Here is a 12,474-nt window from a genome sequence, read left to right as displayed (position 1 = left end):
CATTTCTCTTCATCATTTTGAATACCAAGGCCCTGCTGTCATAACAGTCAACTGTGTGTTTGCCCCTCACACAAAGCCATTAGGCTATCATAAATATACTTTATTTCTGTGGAGCAGAGAGCAAAAAATGATGAAGCATTTCCTGCAAGTCATCAGGGCCTCATTATCTTTTATTCTTCATAATAAAAAATGGTAAGGAATGGCGGCTTATTGTTGGATTACTAAAAGGCAAAAAAATAAAGCAAAAACAATCTTCTTCTTCTCCTTTTTTTTTTTTGTTTTTTTTGTTTTAAGCTGGGCATATACTCACTGTGCTCATAGGCAAGTTTCCAAAAATAATCCATCAGCGACAATGTCTTGGGCTTCCCATTAAACAATAAATGTAAAGAACCAAAGTAAACAATACTTTAAGGATTACAAATTTTTAACAGCAGCACAGAACATTTCGAAAGAATTTTTGGATGGAACGTCTTGGCAAAGGTGTAATGTAATCAACATTCAGTTATTGTTATTGTTAGGTGAAAGTCTCACACTGCAGCTTTGAGTAGATTCAGCACTGAGTCGGGCATGTTTGAACCTCAGCAATGGCTTCGTGCCACTTTGTCTGCACTAATCCTCTTTGATGGCCTTGCGAGTGAAGAAAAGGATGAGGCTTTTCAGCAGACGCTATGTGAGGAGGTCTGTGCGTCATGAAATACCAAAGATTCTGGCCATGTTTAATTCCCCCCCTTTTCCAGTGAAATACCATATCATGAAGTTTAACAACACCAGACATGGTTAAGTTTGGGTCCTGACGGGTACCATGATGAGGAAAACCGTTCAGCAAATTGCCCCCTGATGTAAAATGTAGTCATTGTAAAAGTTCTGTCGCCCAGAATAAAATACAATTGCAAAACTATATAAATATAACAGGTTTAGAGTTTAAATCCACATAAATGGATATTGACTTAAAGATATTGATTTTTGCATTGTTGACTGGGAATTTAACGCTCAGCAGTAAAGATCCAGACAATTACTTTCACACTGTTGAGGAGGCTATGGGGCTAATTTGTTAACCTCCTCCTTAGCTCTTTCATAATGTGCATGCAAAAGTAAGGCCAATACAAATATTAAAACAGAGATGTCATGAAAATTCACCTTGCCTGTATGTTTGATAGGTCGGGGGTCATGTTAAATAAACATAAATAACAGCTCGCAGTTTTGTTTTGTTTTCCCATACAAAACAATTCTAATGTGCCCTACAATGAAAACGGAAGGAATATGAGCAAGCTTTATTGCTGTCTCATTGGATAGTTGGGTTAATTCGCACACAATAGATGAGTAGGCAAGAGTGTAAGTTTATGTTTGGATGTCCATCGTTTGGTTCTTGTCCTCGCTCGTAGTAGTGGCACTGGATAATGTGTGAATCACGACCGCCCTCTAGTGGCCAACATGTTTTTTTTTTTTCTAATGGAGGTTTACACCAAATACTGTACCAAATTCACAGTATCATTATTGCGGCTTACCTCTGATTGGCTTACCAAAAGTGTGTCTTGTTAAGAAGTTAAAAACACAACACAGCATTTTCTCAAGCTCTCTTCCCTCTAAATACACAATCAGTTAATAACTCATCAGGCATGTTCTTCAGACAGGCAGGCAGGCAGATACAGTACTGTCACTGTGCCATACACAAGCAGTAGCGACGATGAACTACAGAAAAACGGGTTGCACCAGTTTTTGCACCTTCACATTAGATAACTGCGCTGGAGCCTGGAGACGTGCCAGTGACTGGTGCCTAAATATATGACTTGACACGACACAAAATATGTCCTATTCCAAAACATGTTAATGACTCTTTTTCTAACAACAGATCAACTCGAAAAGCAATCCAGAACATGCTTCTTTTCTTTTCTTTTTCTTTTAATCAACACTTTCCTGTCTTTCAACACCTTTACAAAGGCGACTGCCAACTGCCTCAATGTGGTAACTTTAAAAAAATACAAATGCATGTTGCCAAAATTCCTGTGGTCAGCAGAGTCAGAAAGCAGTCAAAAGGAAGTAGGCCTACTGAAAACAAACAGTAATAAACCTCCATCATTTCCTGTATAAGTTGAAGGTTAGGTACATACTGTAAGTGTTTTCTTCCTAAGAGTTAAATATGAATCCCTGAGTGCTTAACTGACAGTTCGAAAGGATAATGTGTGCAATAGTGTGCATGTTAGCAATCAAAGTAGCAGATAATAATGGAGGAACTAAAGAATTGATGGCCATCAAGTCTTACGGGGAAGATTATAAGGTACTAAAAGTAGATATCAATATGCATAGTACGCTATTCACAAATTATTGATGAACATTCAAATTAGGGCTGCACAATATATCGAAAAAATATCGATATCGCGATATTGGCCCTCGCAATATGCATATCGCAAAGGCACGCAATAAGTTTTATATGGAATTTTATGCTTTTTATATGAATTTGACCAGTCAGATGCTAACTAAAATGTGCATCGCCATTCAATAGTTGAAAATTATCAAGACATAATTACAATTAATTAACTAAGATTACATGAAGGTTGCTTATTTTGCCCCATGAAAAATGTTTTTCTTTTATTAGGTAATAAAAAATGTAATTTCTTGAGGTATATGTTAAATATCGCAATAATATCGATATCGCTATGTTCAGCAAGTATATCGCATATCGCATGTTTTTCCAATATCGTGCAGCCCTCATTCAAATGCATTATTTTTTTTTAAACCCAAAAAGTTCTTGACTAAGCGGGGATATGCCTCCAATAAGGGTTATCTCAGCCCAAAAACAATTAATTAAAAAAACAAAAACACATAACAAAATATTGCAATAATAATAATAATAATAATAATAATAATCCTCAAGTTGCTGAATCAAGAGTATCCACTGCATAATATTGTGATGTTGGGGCGTTGATCAACACAGGGAAATACTGTACATTGGCGTCCTGTAGCTCTGAACAGGATGTGTGTTTGTATTTCTTTACAGGCCATTATGTGTCAGGAATGAACGCTATTTTGAGGGAGTGTCTGGTTTGTCTTAGTCCTTAATCAGTCCGAGTTTCTTCAGGGCTTCCCGTTGTTGCGCCCCTTTTGCATCCCGAGGGCAGATCAGCACGCTGACGCCTTGCGACCGCGGCAGCATGTGGGAGTCCTTCGACTGCTGGATGGCAGAGTGGGAGGTGGCGCGTCTCCGAAAGTCTGGGCTGGCGGCGTGACTGAGGCACCGCTCGACACTATTTTTTTCGAGGCGGCTTGGGCGGAGGCCGGAGTGCTCCACGGCACCTGACTGGGCACCCGTGACCTTGGTTAACTGCTTGACCAGGTCGGAAGGCGACGGCGTAGGGGATTTCGCTTGAGAATAAATCGAACTCGCTGAAATATTATTGACGGGAGATTGTTCACGACCTGACAAGAGAAGTCTGGCGCTGTCGCCGATGGCAGAGGAGCCAGGCGGAGTAGCCGAGTGAGTAGACAGGGAGGCAGCGGACGTAACGCTCAAGGAGCGATACACTGGTGTTAGATTGGATGGACTGCTTGGAGATGAAAGATCTGCACATGACTTTCGAGTTTGTGGGGGTAGTTTACTATTGAAGGCGGGGCCTGAATCAGTCGCAGAACCTTTAAGCAGGCCAAGCTTCTGGAGGGCCGAAAGGTGGATTCTCTCATGGTCCAACAGTCGGTCGCCGTTGCCAACAGGTGAATTCGATTCTTCTGTTTGTGTGTGGTATAGTGACTTGACTGAAGACCTTTTTGGCTTAGGAGCCACAAGGGGCGGGCTCCTGCGATCTCTGGCTTCAGGATGACGGCTCACTGGTAGAAGGGTCTCCAAGGCGGGGAGCCTTTGACGAGTTTCGATCGGGATCTTGTCTGTAGCTTTCTTGCGAACCGGCGGGCTAACAGAAGGTCTCTTGTCCAAGGCTCTCTGGTAGAGCCGATTCAGCTCAATAGAGACTGGCCTGCTGCTGTTGGAGTGAGGGGACGCCTCTGGATCAGGATCTGGATCAGGATCTGGATCAGGATCTGGATCAGGTCCAGGATCGTCCATGAAGTCAGAAGGCGGTGGAATCAGCGCTAGATCTAAATCAGGAGTCATGCAAGTGATTAAGTTTGGAGAGTTGTCAATGGGGGGTAAACATAGTCCATCCGTAGCCATATCTAGCGGGATATTGCAACCAGTGGCTGAGTAAGAAGACGGAAGTTGGGGTTGTGATAATCCATTCATCGAAGTTCTAAATTCTTCTGTGTTTTCTTCAGTGGCGAAGTTTGGTTCACAGGTTTGATTCAAAAGATGATGCTGAACTACGTTTTCTTCCGTTATTGATATGTACACAGATTTCTTCTCCACTGGAAAGCCACCCAGCAGAGTGGGCACGTTTTCAGATCGCTGATCCATTCCAGATTTTAAATTCAATCCAGAAATATCTACAAAATAAAAGCACAGTACTAATAATGTCCCTGCTGACAAAAAAAAAAAAAAAGCATATTATTCAGGCAAAGATGTCATTTTCTTGCATACCATTGAATGTATTCAGACCCATATTCCGTGGCAGGTGTGCCGAGTCTGGTTCGTCATTGGACAGTCCGCTGTCCTCCTGCACTTCCAACGCTTCGATGGTCTGCTCCAGATACATGAGGCAGGCCCTCTCCTCAGCTGATAAGTTCTCCATGCTGTCCTCGCTCTGCAGACAAACACACCGGACGATATGAAACAAATAAGAAACAACAGTATATTTCGGATGTTTTCATTTTCTAATGGCGAGACAGGAAAAAACTATCTTACCACCTTTATATTTTGGGGGGAAGAAAAAGTGGGCATGAATATTGCATTTCACTTGATTACAGTTGCTTGTGTTTCATGTTTCTTAATACTTATACACACAGAAAATGTCTATTATTTTCCTCTTTGTCAATTAATATCATAAATGAGCTTACAGGTTCATTTTAAATGTACCGGTATTTATTTTGGTATCGCCAACACTTTGGGAATTGTAGTTTACTTTATTACCACAGTACAGTACGTAGTGGCCTTTTTCTGTCTTGCACTAGATGAATACTCAATATAGGATAAAAAACTAAACTAAGATTAAAACTAATAAAAAACTAAAATTACACATTTTCAGACCCCCCCCCCCCCCAAAAAAAAAAAATACAAAATAAATTCACTCTTAATTTTTTTTTTAAAGTAACTGCATTTAAACAACAAAAATTGAAATGAAGCGCTAACCAGAATTTAAAAAATAAATAAATAATAATAATCCCCAAATATTATAACTGATGTGATTTCATGTGTGGCCCCAAATGTAAGGTATGTGTACACATAGTAAAAGATGTGAATAAAGAAGAATATCAGCTCAGTAGAGGAAACGATTGACTCACAAAGGCAGAGTTCATGCTGATCACACTGTCATGGCTTCCACTGTTCTGCTTATTGCTCAAGCATGCCAAAGTAACGTCATCATTCCACATATCACCCGTCGACATTGCACAGGGAAGACGCTTGAGGCTGATTCATCAAGCTGGGGAAGGATCTAAAGTGCTATGGAGAAAATGTTAAATGAAAAATAAAAATGGTCACGGGATCTGTACAATGTAACAGAATAGTTTTTAGTAGTATTCATGTATGTACATGTGGACATTTTACACTAATGTTATAAAGAGCAATCAACAATTATAGCTACTAATGATGTTATTTTTGTTACAATAACCCCAGTTGAAGTTGGCATGTTGTGTCAAACGTAAATAAAACAGAATACACTGATTTGTAAACCTTTTCAACCTATATTCAACTGAATATATTACAAAGAAAATATCGTTTAAACTGATTATTTTTGTTGTTGCAAATATTAATATTCAATATTTTTTTTAATTTGTACATCACTTGCTTAACAGTATGGGTTCTCTGTTGTCGTATAGTCAATGGTCTGGACTGCTGGCATTCTTTTATTTCAAAGCCACGCTGCTGTGAATGCAGCGTTCGCAAAATGGTGAATCTCTCAGCCCATTCTTGCTTGTGCACAACTGAGCCTTTCGAGGATGCTACCCTGTAAAATGTTGCAAGCAGGTGTTTTTCTGAGCATTCCTCAACTTTACCAGCCTTTTTGGTGCCCCTGTCCTAGCTTTTTTTGGAACATGTTGCAGACATTAAATTCAAAATGACAGAACAGTTGGGGACCCAAAAAACAAAAAACAAAAAAACAAAAAACAACAACAATATAATTCAGCAGGTTGAATATCTTATCTTTCTAGAATATTCAATCAAAACTATGCTGAAGGGGATTTCCTATATTCTGTTTTTATTTACATTTTACACAATACCCTAACTTCACTGGCATTTGGGTGTTTTGTATGTTTACAAGTTATATCACCAAATTAGGACTTGGATGTTGGTCAGAATGTTGTTATTGGCAAGTATATGGCTTTAGAAAGAAATAAGAAATAGATGTGAGAAAGACATGATTAGAAGTATGTTTATGGTGGGAAGCCGGAACACCCGCACAACACCCATGCAAGTCCAGCGAGAACATGCACACTCCATACAGGAAGACCAGATTTAAACACAGATCTTAAGAACTGTGAGGCAGCCATGCAAGCCACTAATCCATCATGCCGCTCCACCCACAAGAAATACAATTTTATTTTAAAAAAAGAAAAAAAAACCCATTAAGTACAGAAGCAATCTGGCCATTTTGCATTGCGGTTGATATCATGTCAAGTAAACATTATAATGTAATATTCCACTCATTTTGATTGCTTTAAGCAAATGTGAAAGGGTAACGTTCAACAGCTTCTTTCTGCCAACCCCTGTGCGCACAGGAAGAAAACTAGCTTGGGTGCACCCACAGCTGAGTCAGGATCAAATAGTGAGTGGAATGTCACTTTGCTTGCTCAAATGCCTTCATGACAACTGTGACACGAAAGACATTATAAAGTCAGCGCTGCCATGTGCAATAAACTGGGCGTTGAACTTGAAGCGTATGAAACATCTCGGAGGATCAGTCAGCCAAATGTCTTTTAATGGGCTTGGTGAAAATATTTTAAATGTTAGGTCACTGTGATGGCAATATTGGAGTCTTTCAATGTGGAACACGTGCATTCAAGTGTTAAGAGGATGAGCTTAATGGTTAACAGTAAACATACGTTGCATAACTCACAAGCGCTGATTAATGTTTAAACGCATTACACTGTTCCCTTACAGGTTCTGATTGACAAATATTTACTGCACTTACTTCCCTTAAATGTCTATTTAATTAAGCAAGATGTTCAATGATTATACAGTCTTCCCTCGCTATAACGCGGTTCACTTTTCGCGGTCTCGCGGATTTTTTTTTAAGTGCAATTTTGCATATTTCTTTTACAGTAATATACCCATTTTATAAAATTTATGAAGGTTTGAACATTGTCAATGTTTGAACAAGAGAGAAATGTGAGAACATGTAAATGCCTCAATGAGAAAAGTGTCTAAATTGTGTGGTAGGGGATTTTAGAGCCTTAAAACATTTATAAGAATTGTAAAACATATGCTAACTACTTCGCTTTCATTTATTGCGGGTATTTTTAGGAACCTAACCCCAGCGGAAAACGAGGGAACACTGTACACTCAACAGTGGGGCCCTCATAAGAAAACAGTTCCCATTTTGCAAGAAAGTACATTATAGATATTGTAAACTATAATTTAGAGAGTGCTGTTGAATATGTGAAAATATACTTGTACAGATAAAAATCTTAAACTTCTCATGAACACATTCAAGTTCTTTTCAAAACAAAATTAGAACCAAGTTGTGAGTGTAGTACAGTAGAATCATAACTCACCAGAGTGTCGGACATAAAATGTAGACAGGTTGAGTTGAGCTGTGCGTTGGTGTCATTCCATCTCTGAGGTGAAGCGTCCTGCCGCCACTCAAGCTGAGAAAAAGGGTGGGGCATGTTGGCTACAAACCGGCCTGTGCTTAGCCAATCAGCTTCCTGGCATGTGGTCATGTGATGGCAATCAACATGACAGACATGTGGCACTACCGGAATTGAATGGTGTCTATTGTCGAAATAAACGCAAACAAAGCAAACACGCAGGAAGCGTTTTCATGTCTTAATGCTGATGTATGCCAAACTGTTTGAGCATTTATTTTGATATCAGTTGTTATTTCCTCCACATTTAGTAGCAACTAGTCGAATGAAACCAAATAGTAGCATTATCTAATATATGGATTGGGTTATATTGTTGACTATTACTGCCAAATTATCCTTTCCTTTGGGTTTCCCTCCTTATGTGTTTATGTGCAATATATACAAATAAATTTAACAATATTATTATAAATGTTCACTAGATGTGGCAAAATTGCTCAATAGAAGCCTTAGCACAGGCAAGCAATTCCCTAATTTTGCTAGTGATGTTTTGCAGTGAGTTACAGAAACCTATGACATCAAAGAGCTGTATCTCAATATTTGTGGCACAGGGTTATTCCATTGCAAACTACATTCACAATCATCAACATATTGTTCCATTAATACCTCTCAGATTGTGTCAATCAAAATTGAATATTTATCTTTCTAAATGCACAATATTTCATACAGCTCTCGAAATGGATGTCATCCATTCTATTATGGTGGTTTGTGAGCATAACATTCAGATCTTACATGAATTTAATGCTCTCGGCCAATGAGAAATAACTCGTGAACAGTCAGAGCTCTTTATGTGCGGTGTGGGAAATGATCCATTTTCTACAAATTATTATACTTTATCTATTCTATTCCAATGCCAGCAATGTATAGTGATATAATTAAATGCTCTTCCATTGGATGGCATAAGGTAGCTTAATTGACCCGAGTACTGTGTTCACTTTTTGTGTTATTTTTGTTTGGTGATGCTCTATGACAGCTTTCTCAAGTAAAATATGTGCCTTGACTCATGTAAGTTTGGGAAGCACTGCTCTCATCTAACTTAATGCAGCGTGGATTGTTGCTACAACTGGTTTGATGGCATTTTACTGGCAGCACGCATATTGTCAAATAGATCTAAATCTCAGCAGGTTGCATAGATCTGGCCAATTATTGTCTATTCAACTAAGACCACACAGAATAAAAATCAACAGGGACAAACTTTCAAACTGCGCAATTTATTACTTGAACAATTATGAAAATAATCATAAAAAACGGGAAGCCCAAGATTATGTACAATCTTTTTTTTTTTTTTTTTTTTTTTTTTCCTGAAGTGAGGTCCCTCTTGTGTTCTCTCACCCTCTATAATCACAGGGTAGTTACCACGATATGTGTAGCTTTATAAGACATAGTCCTTTAATCTCTTTTTGACATAAGTCAAAAATTACATACATACATACTGTACATACATACATACTGTATAGAGATTTATAAAAGCAAAATCATTCAAGTATCAAAATAAAGACCACTAGTTTCATGTACAATTTCATTCGCATCCGATTTGCCCCAAAATATTTATTCTGATCCTCAATGACGTGCAAAGGCAAAATGGGACCATGCTGATGGCCAAAGGTGCCGTCACCGGCGTGTTAAAGACAGTGTACCATAAACGTAATGCTACTGGTCTGACAACGTACCAAAAACAGCTGAACCAAACACGGGTACAGTGCTCAACATAAATGTGTACACCCACTTTGGAAAGGAAGATTTTCATGCATTTCTCAGTCAAAACAAAAAATGATGACTAGACTCACTTGTGGCTGAATTGTTGGATGTACTCATGTATTGTAGAGCTCAGCTCATGTACAGTATACACATCAGCTGACCAGCAAGTACCATTAATACTGGGAGAAAAAAGTTTTCTCCCCATTTTATTTTTGAATTACAGGGAGGAAGAAAAAAAATTAAAAATAAAAGTATGATCCTGCATGGCAGGTCTGGTGAATAATCTCACTCAGATAATTCAACAAATTAAGTTGCTGCATTAGGACAAATGTCCGATAAAATGAAAATACATGGAAACAAGTTCAAATGCCAAAGCTGCACCCTGTTACATACCTAGTAAACAGTCTTTGTAGTGTTACCTCAGGTACATTTAATTTGGTTAAATTAAGAAATCACACTGTACAAGATTGCTGATCACAGTTATACATCTTGTGGCTGAGATGGACAAATTCAATTATGCTTTACTTTTGTCACATAAAAAAAACAAAAAACAACACAAAATACCCCTCATTTAAGAAGACTAAGATGGACAGGTGTGTCGAGCACGCCCTCTGTACGTTATGAGACATCTCTGATGAGCAGGAAGTGAAATTGAAGTGGCGACGGCGGTGAGGTCGTACCAACAACCGCCGCTCTCCAGAACTGGTGATGGTCGGGAATGCTCCTTTTCCCCCCACAAAACATCATCCTACCCATCATGCAACAGGGCTGTCCTTTTATACTGGCTGGGAGGCATGTTTAGCTACAGGAAGGATGACACATGCACACCGTTAAAATTGAATCAAACTGGTTGAACTAAACATTAACAGAGTGACGCAGCCCCCATTCTTTGAGCAAGTGTGACATTTTCAATAAGGCCAAAACACAGGAAGTTACACTTGACTTACTTGGGGACTTTGTGAGAAAGTGCTTCAATGCTAACTTTGTAAGCTACATGACCATATCACAGTGTTTGGGGTTGCTTCCCTCCTTTGGACCTTCAAAAATGCTTCAGGCCCAGCGATATTAAAATAATACAAAAATAAGAGGACCATGGCATCCATGTGCAACCTCTCAGCTGTGGGAAAGCGCTGGGTGTCAGGAGTGAAAAGCCTCAGAGTGGCCGTCGCCTAGCAGAGCAGGAAAAGCACCGAGAAAGAAAAAAAAAAGGTCTTATCACCAAGAGTCAACATTCAGATTGTTGACTGGGGGGGGGAAAAAAAAGATATATTGTAGCGAGTTCAGGGAGCATACAAGGTAAACAGAGGAAGGTGACTGGCAAGGCTGGCAGTGTAAATAATGCCAGCTGGAAGAGGATTATAACATCAGACGACTATAAGTGTTCAAGGGACGATTGGGGGGGGTGGAGTTTGCGTGAAAGGCACACGGAGGGGCGAGGTGAAAGAGAAAAGGTGAGACCAGGCGCAAGTTCAGATGTCAGGAAGAAAGGAAGGCAGGGGGGGGTTTCCACTCAGAATATGGTGGTCTCATACTTAGTGCTGATGGTACGTTTGGGTTCCTTGGGGTCCACCAGCCACGTGGCGCCGCTCTGTGACTGGGAATCTCCCTCCTGTTCCAAAAAGTTGCCCTACAAACACAAATCAGATCACAATCAGCATTTAACCTGTTCTTTGCATAATGGTGCTATTCAGACTCAGATTCAGAAAAAGGTATTTATATAAGGGCAAATGTTGGTCTAACTCAGGGATGGGCAAGCCCTGCAGGTTTTGGATGTTGCCCTTCCCCAACACAGCTGATATATGATCCGCTCATCAGCAAGCTCTGCATTAGACTGATAACGATCCCATTGATTGGAAACAGCTTGTGTTGGAAGAGGGAAACCTGCAAAACCTGCAAGGGCTGCGGCTCTCGAGGACCGAGATTGCCCATCACTGCTTGCACACTATATTGCCTATAGTGTGCCTCGAGGGCCGGAGTCCTGCAGGTTTTGCGTGTTTCTCTTCTCCAACACAGCTGATATAATGATCAGATCATCAGCAAGGTCTGCATAAGCCTGATAACGATCCTGCTGTTTGGAATCGGCTTGTGTTTGAAGAAGGGAAACCTCCAAAACCTGCAGGACTTCGACCCTCGACGCCCACCCTGGTCTAACTCCAGGATGGAAGAACAGAAGCCGCTCAGGTCAGATCATTTCCAGTCATTTCGTAGAGTAACTTTTACTCTAAAAAGACTACATGTGATTCCAGTCGAAACTAGAGTAAACTTGATATTTGGAAAAGAATAAAATAGTATTAATTAAACACTCAAGGGTTGAGGAACAATCACAGAACCTTTAAGTTGGGATACGGCCAATCAACCCGCTGAGCCATGCTAGTCATATTGTCTGTCAGCATATCACTGGTGTCAGGTAGAGTTCTGATACCTCCAACCATTTTTGGTCTCCTTTGGACATGCATACCAGCAATGTTAGCTAACAGTAGGTGTGGCATAGCTCAAGTGATAGAGTGGCTGTCTCTCATGCTGGAGGTTGTGAGATTGTTTCCAAACCCTTGAGTGTTTTTTTTATTTTTTATTTTTTATAAATATACAATAATTTACACTCTTCCAAATATAAAGTTTACTCTGTTTACACTAACACTGAATAAAATGTATTCTACAAAATTCACTCTGTGGACTCTGAACTGTCACAGCCAAAAGTAACATTGACAAACTCTGGAAGTCAGTAAAGTGTAGCTAATACATCCACAACAATAACAGATATATATAAAAACAAAAACTAAGTAACATAAACAGTAATTACAAGAAAGAAATTACAAAGTATGTCATGAGGAAGTGAAGGCAGCATCACTGAAAATGGAGGAAGGAGGT

At 39.6% G+C, this 12,474-nt stretch overlaps 2 protein-coding genes across 15 annotated transcripts in view; both read right to left on the bottom strand.

The window, feature by feature from the left end:
- Positions 1-222: 222 nt before the first annotated feature.
- LOC144013570 (specifically androgen-regulated gene protein-like) lies at positions 223-7,916 on the bottom strand. Of its 2 annotated transcripts, none has more exons than XM_077512621.1 (4): positions 7,819-7,916; positions 5,386-5,537; positions 4,526-4,688; positions 223-4,431 (listed from the first exon to the last, which is right to left on the bottom strand). In XM_077512621.1, exons 2-4 carry the CDS (start codon positions 5,488-5,490, stop codon positions 3,047-3,049), a joined length of 1,653 nt encoding a protein of 550 aa, XP_077368747.1. In that variant the 5' UTR covers positions 5,491-5,537; positions 7,819-7,916; the 3' UTR covers positions 223-3,046. The 2 variants fall into 2 exon arrangements, with proteins under 2 accessions (XP_077368747.1, XP_077368746.1); XM_077512620.1 differs by having other exon boundaries at positions 224-4,431; positions 5,386-5,545; positions 7,819-7,893.
- A 1,221-nt stretch (positions 7,917-9,137) lies between these two features.
- Positions 9,138-12,474, bottom strand: part of anks1aa (ankyrin repeat and sterile alpha motif domain containing 1Aa) — a 62,426-nt gene continuing 59,089 nt past the window's right edge. For 11 of the 13 annotated variants that reach the window (XM_077512606.1, XM_077512604.1, XM_077512608.1 and 8 more), the window contains one exon: positions 11,117-11,233. In XM_077512606.1, coding sequence (XP_077368732.1) covers positions 11,117-11,233 — 117 coding nt within the window. Of the gene's footprint in view, positions 10,776-11,116; positions 11,234-12,474 lie in introns of those variants that run through there. The other 2 variants (XM_077512605.1, XM_077512607.1) reach the window with 2 other exon arrangements.

The sequence above is a fragment of the Festucalex cinctus genome, chromosome 2 (genome assembly GCF_051991245.1).
Source record: "Festucalex cinctus isolate MCC-2025b chromosome 2, RoL_Fcin_1.0, whole genome shotgun sequence".
Lineage (NCBI taxonomy): Eukaryota > Metazoa > Chordata > Actinopteri > Syngnathiformes > Syngnathidae > Festucalex > Festucalex cinctus.
Note: the sequence above shows the minus strand (reverse complement) of the source record. Positions and strands in the feature narration are given on the sequence as shown.

Excerpts from the sequence above, each read along its gene's own strand:
- LOC144013570 (XM_077512621.1), bottom strand. The coding sequence starts at position 5,490 with ATGTCGACGGGTGATATGTGGAATGATGACGTTACTTTGGCATGCTTG. Across the intron at positions 4,689-5,385 it reads TCAGCATGAACTCTGCCTTT|AGCGAGGACAGCATGGAGAA; the intron begins GTGAGTCAATCG and ends GTTTGTCTGCAG. Across the intron at positions 4,432-4,525 it reads GGGTCTGAATACATTCAATG|ATATTTCTGGATTGAATTTA; the intron begins GTATGCAAGAAA and ends TTTATTTTGTAG.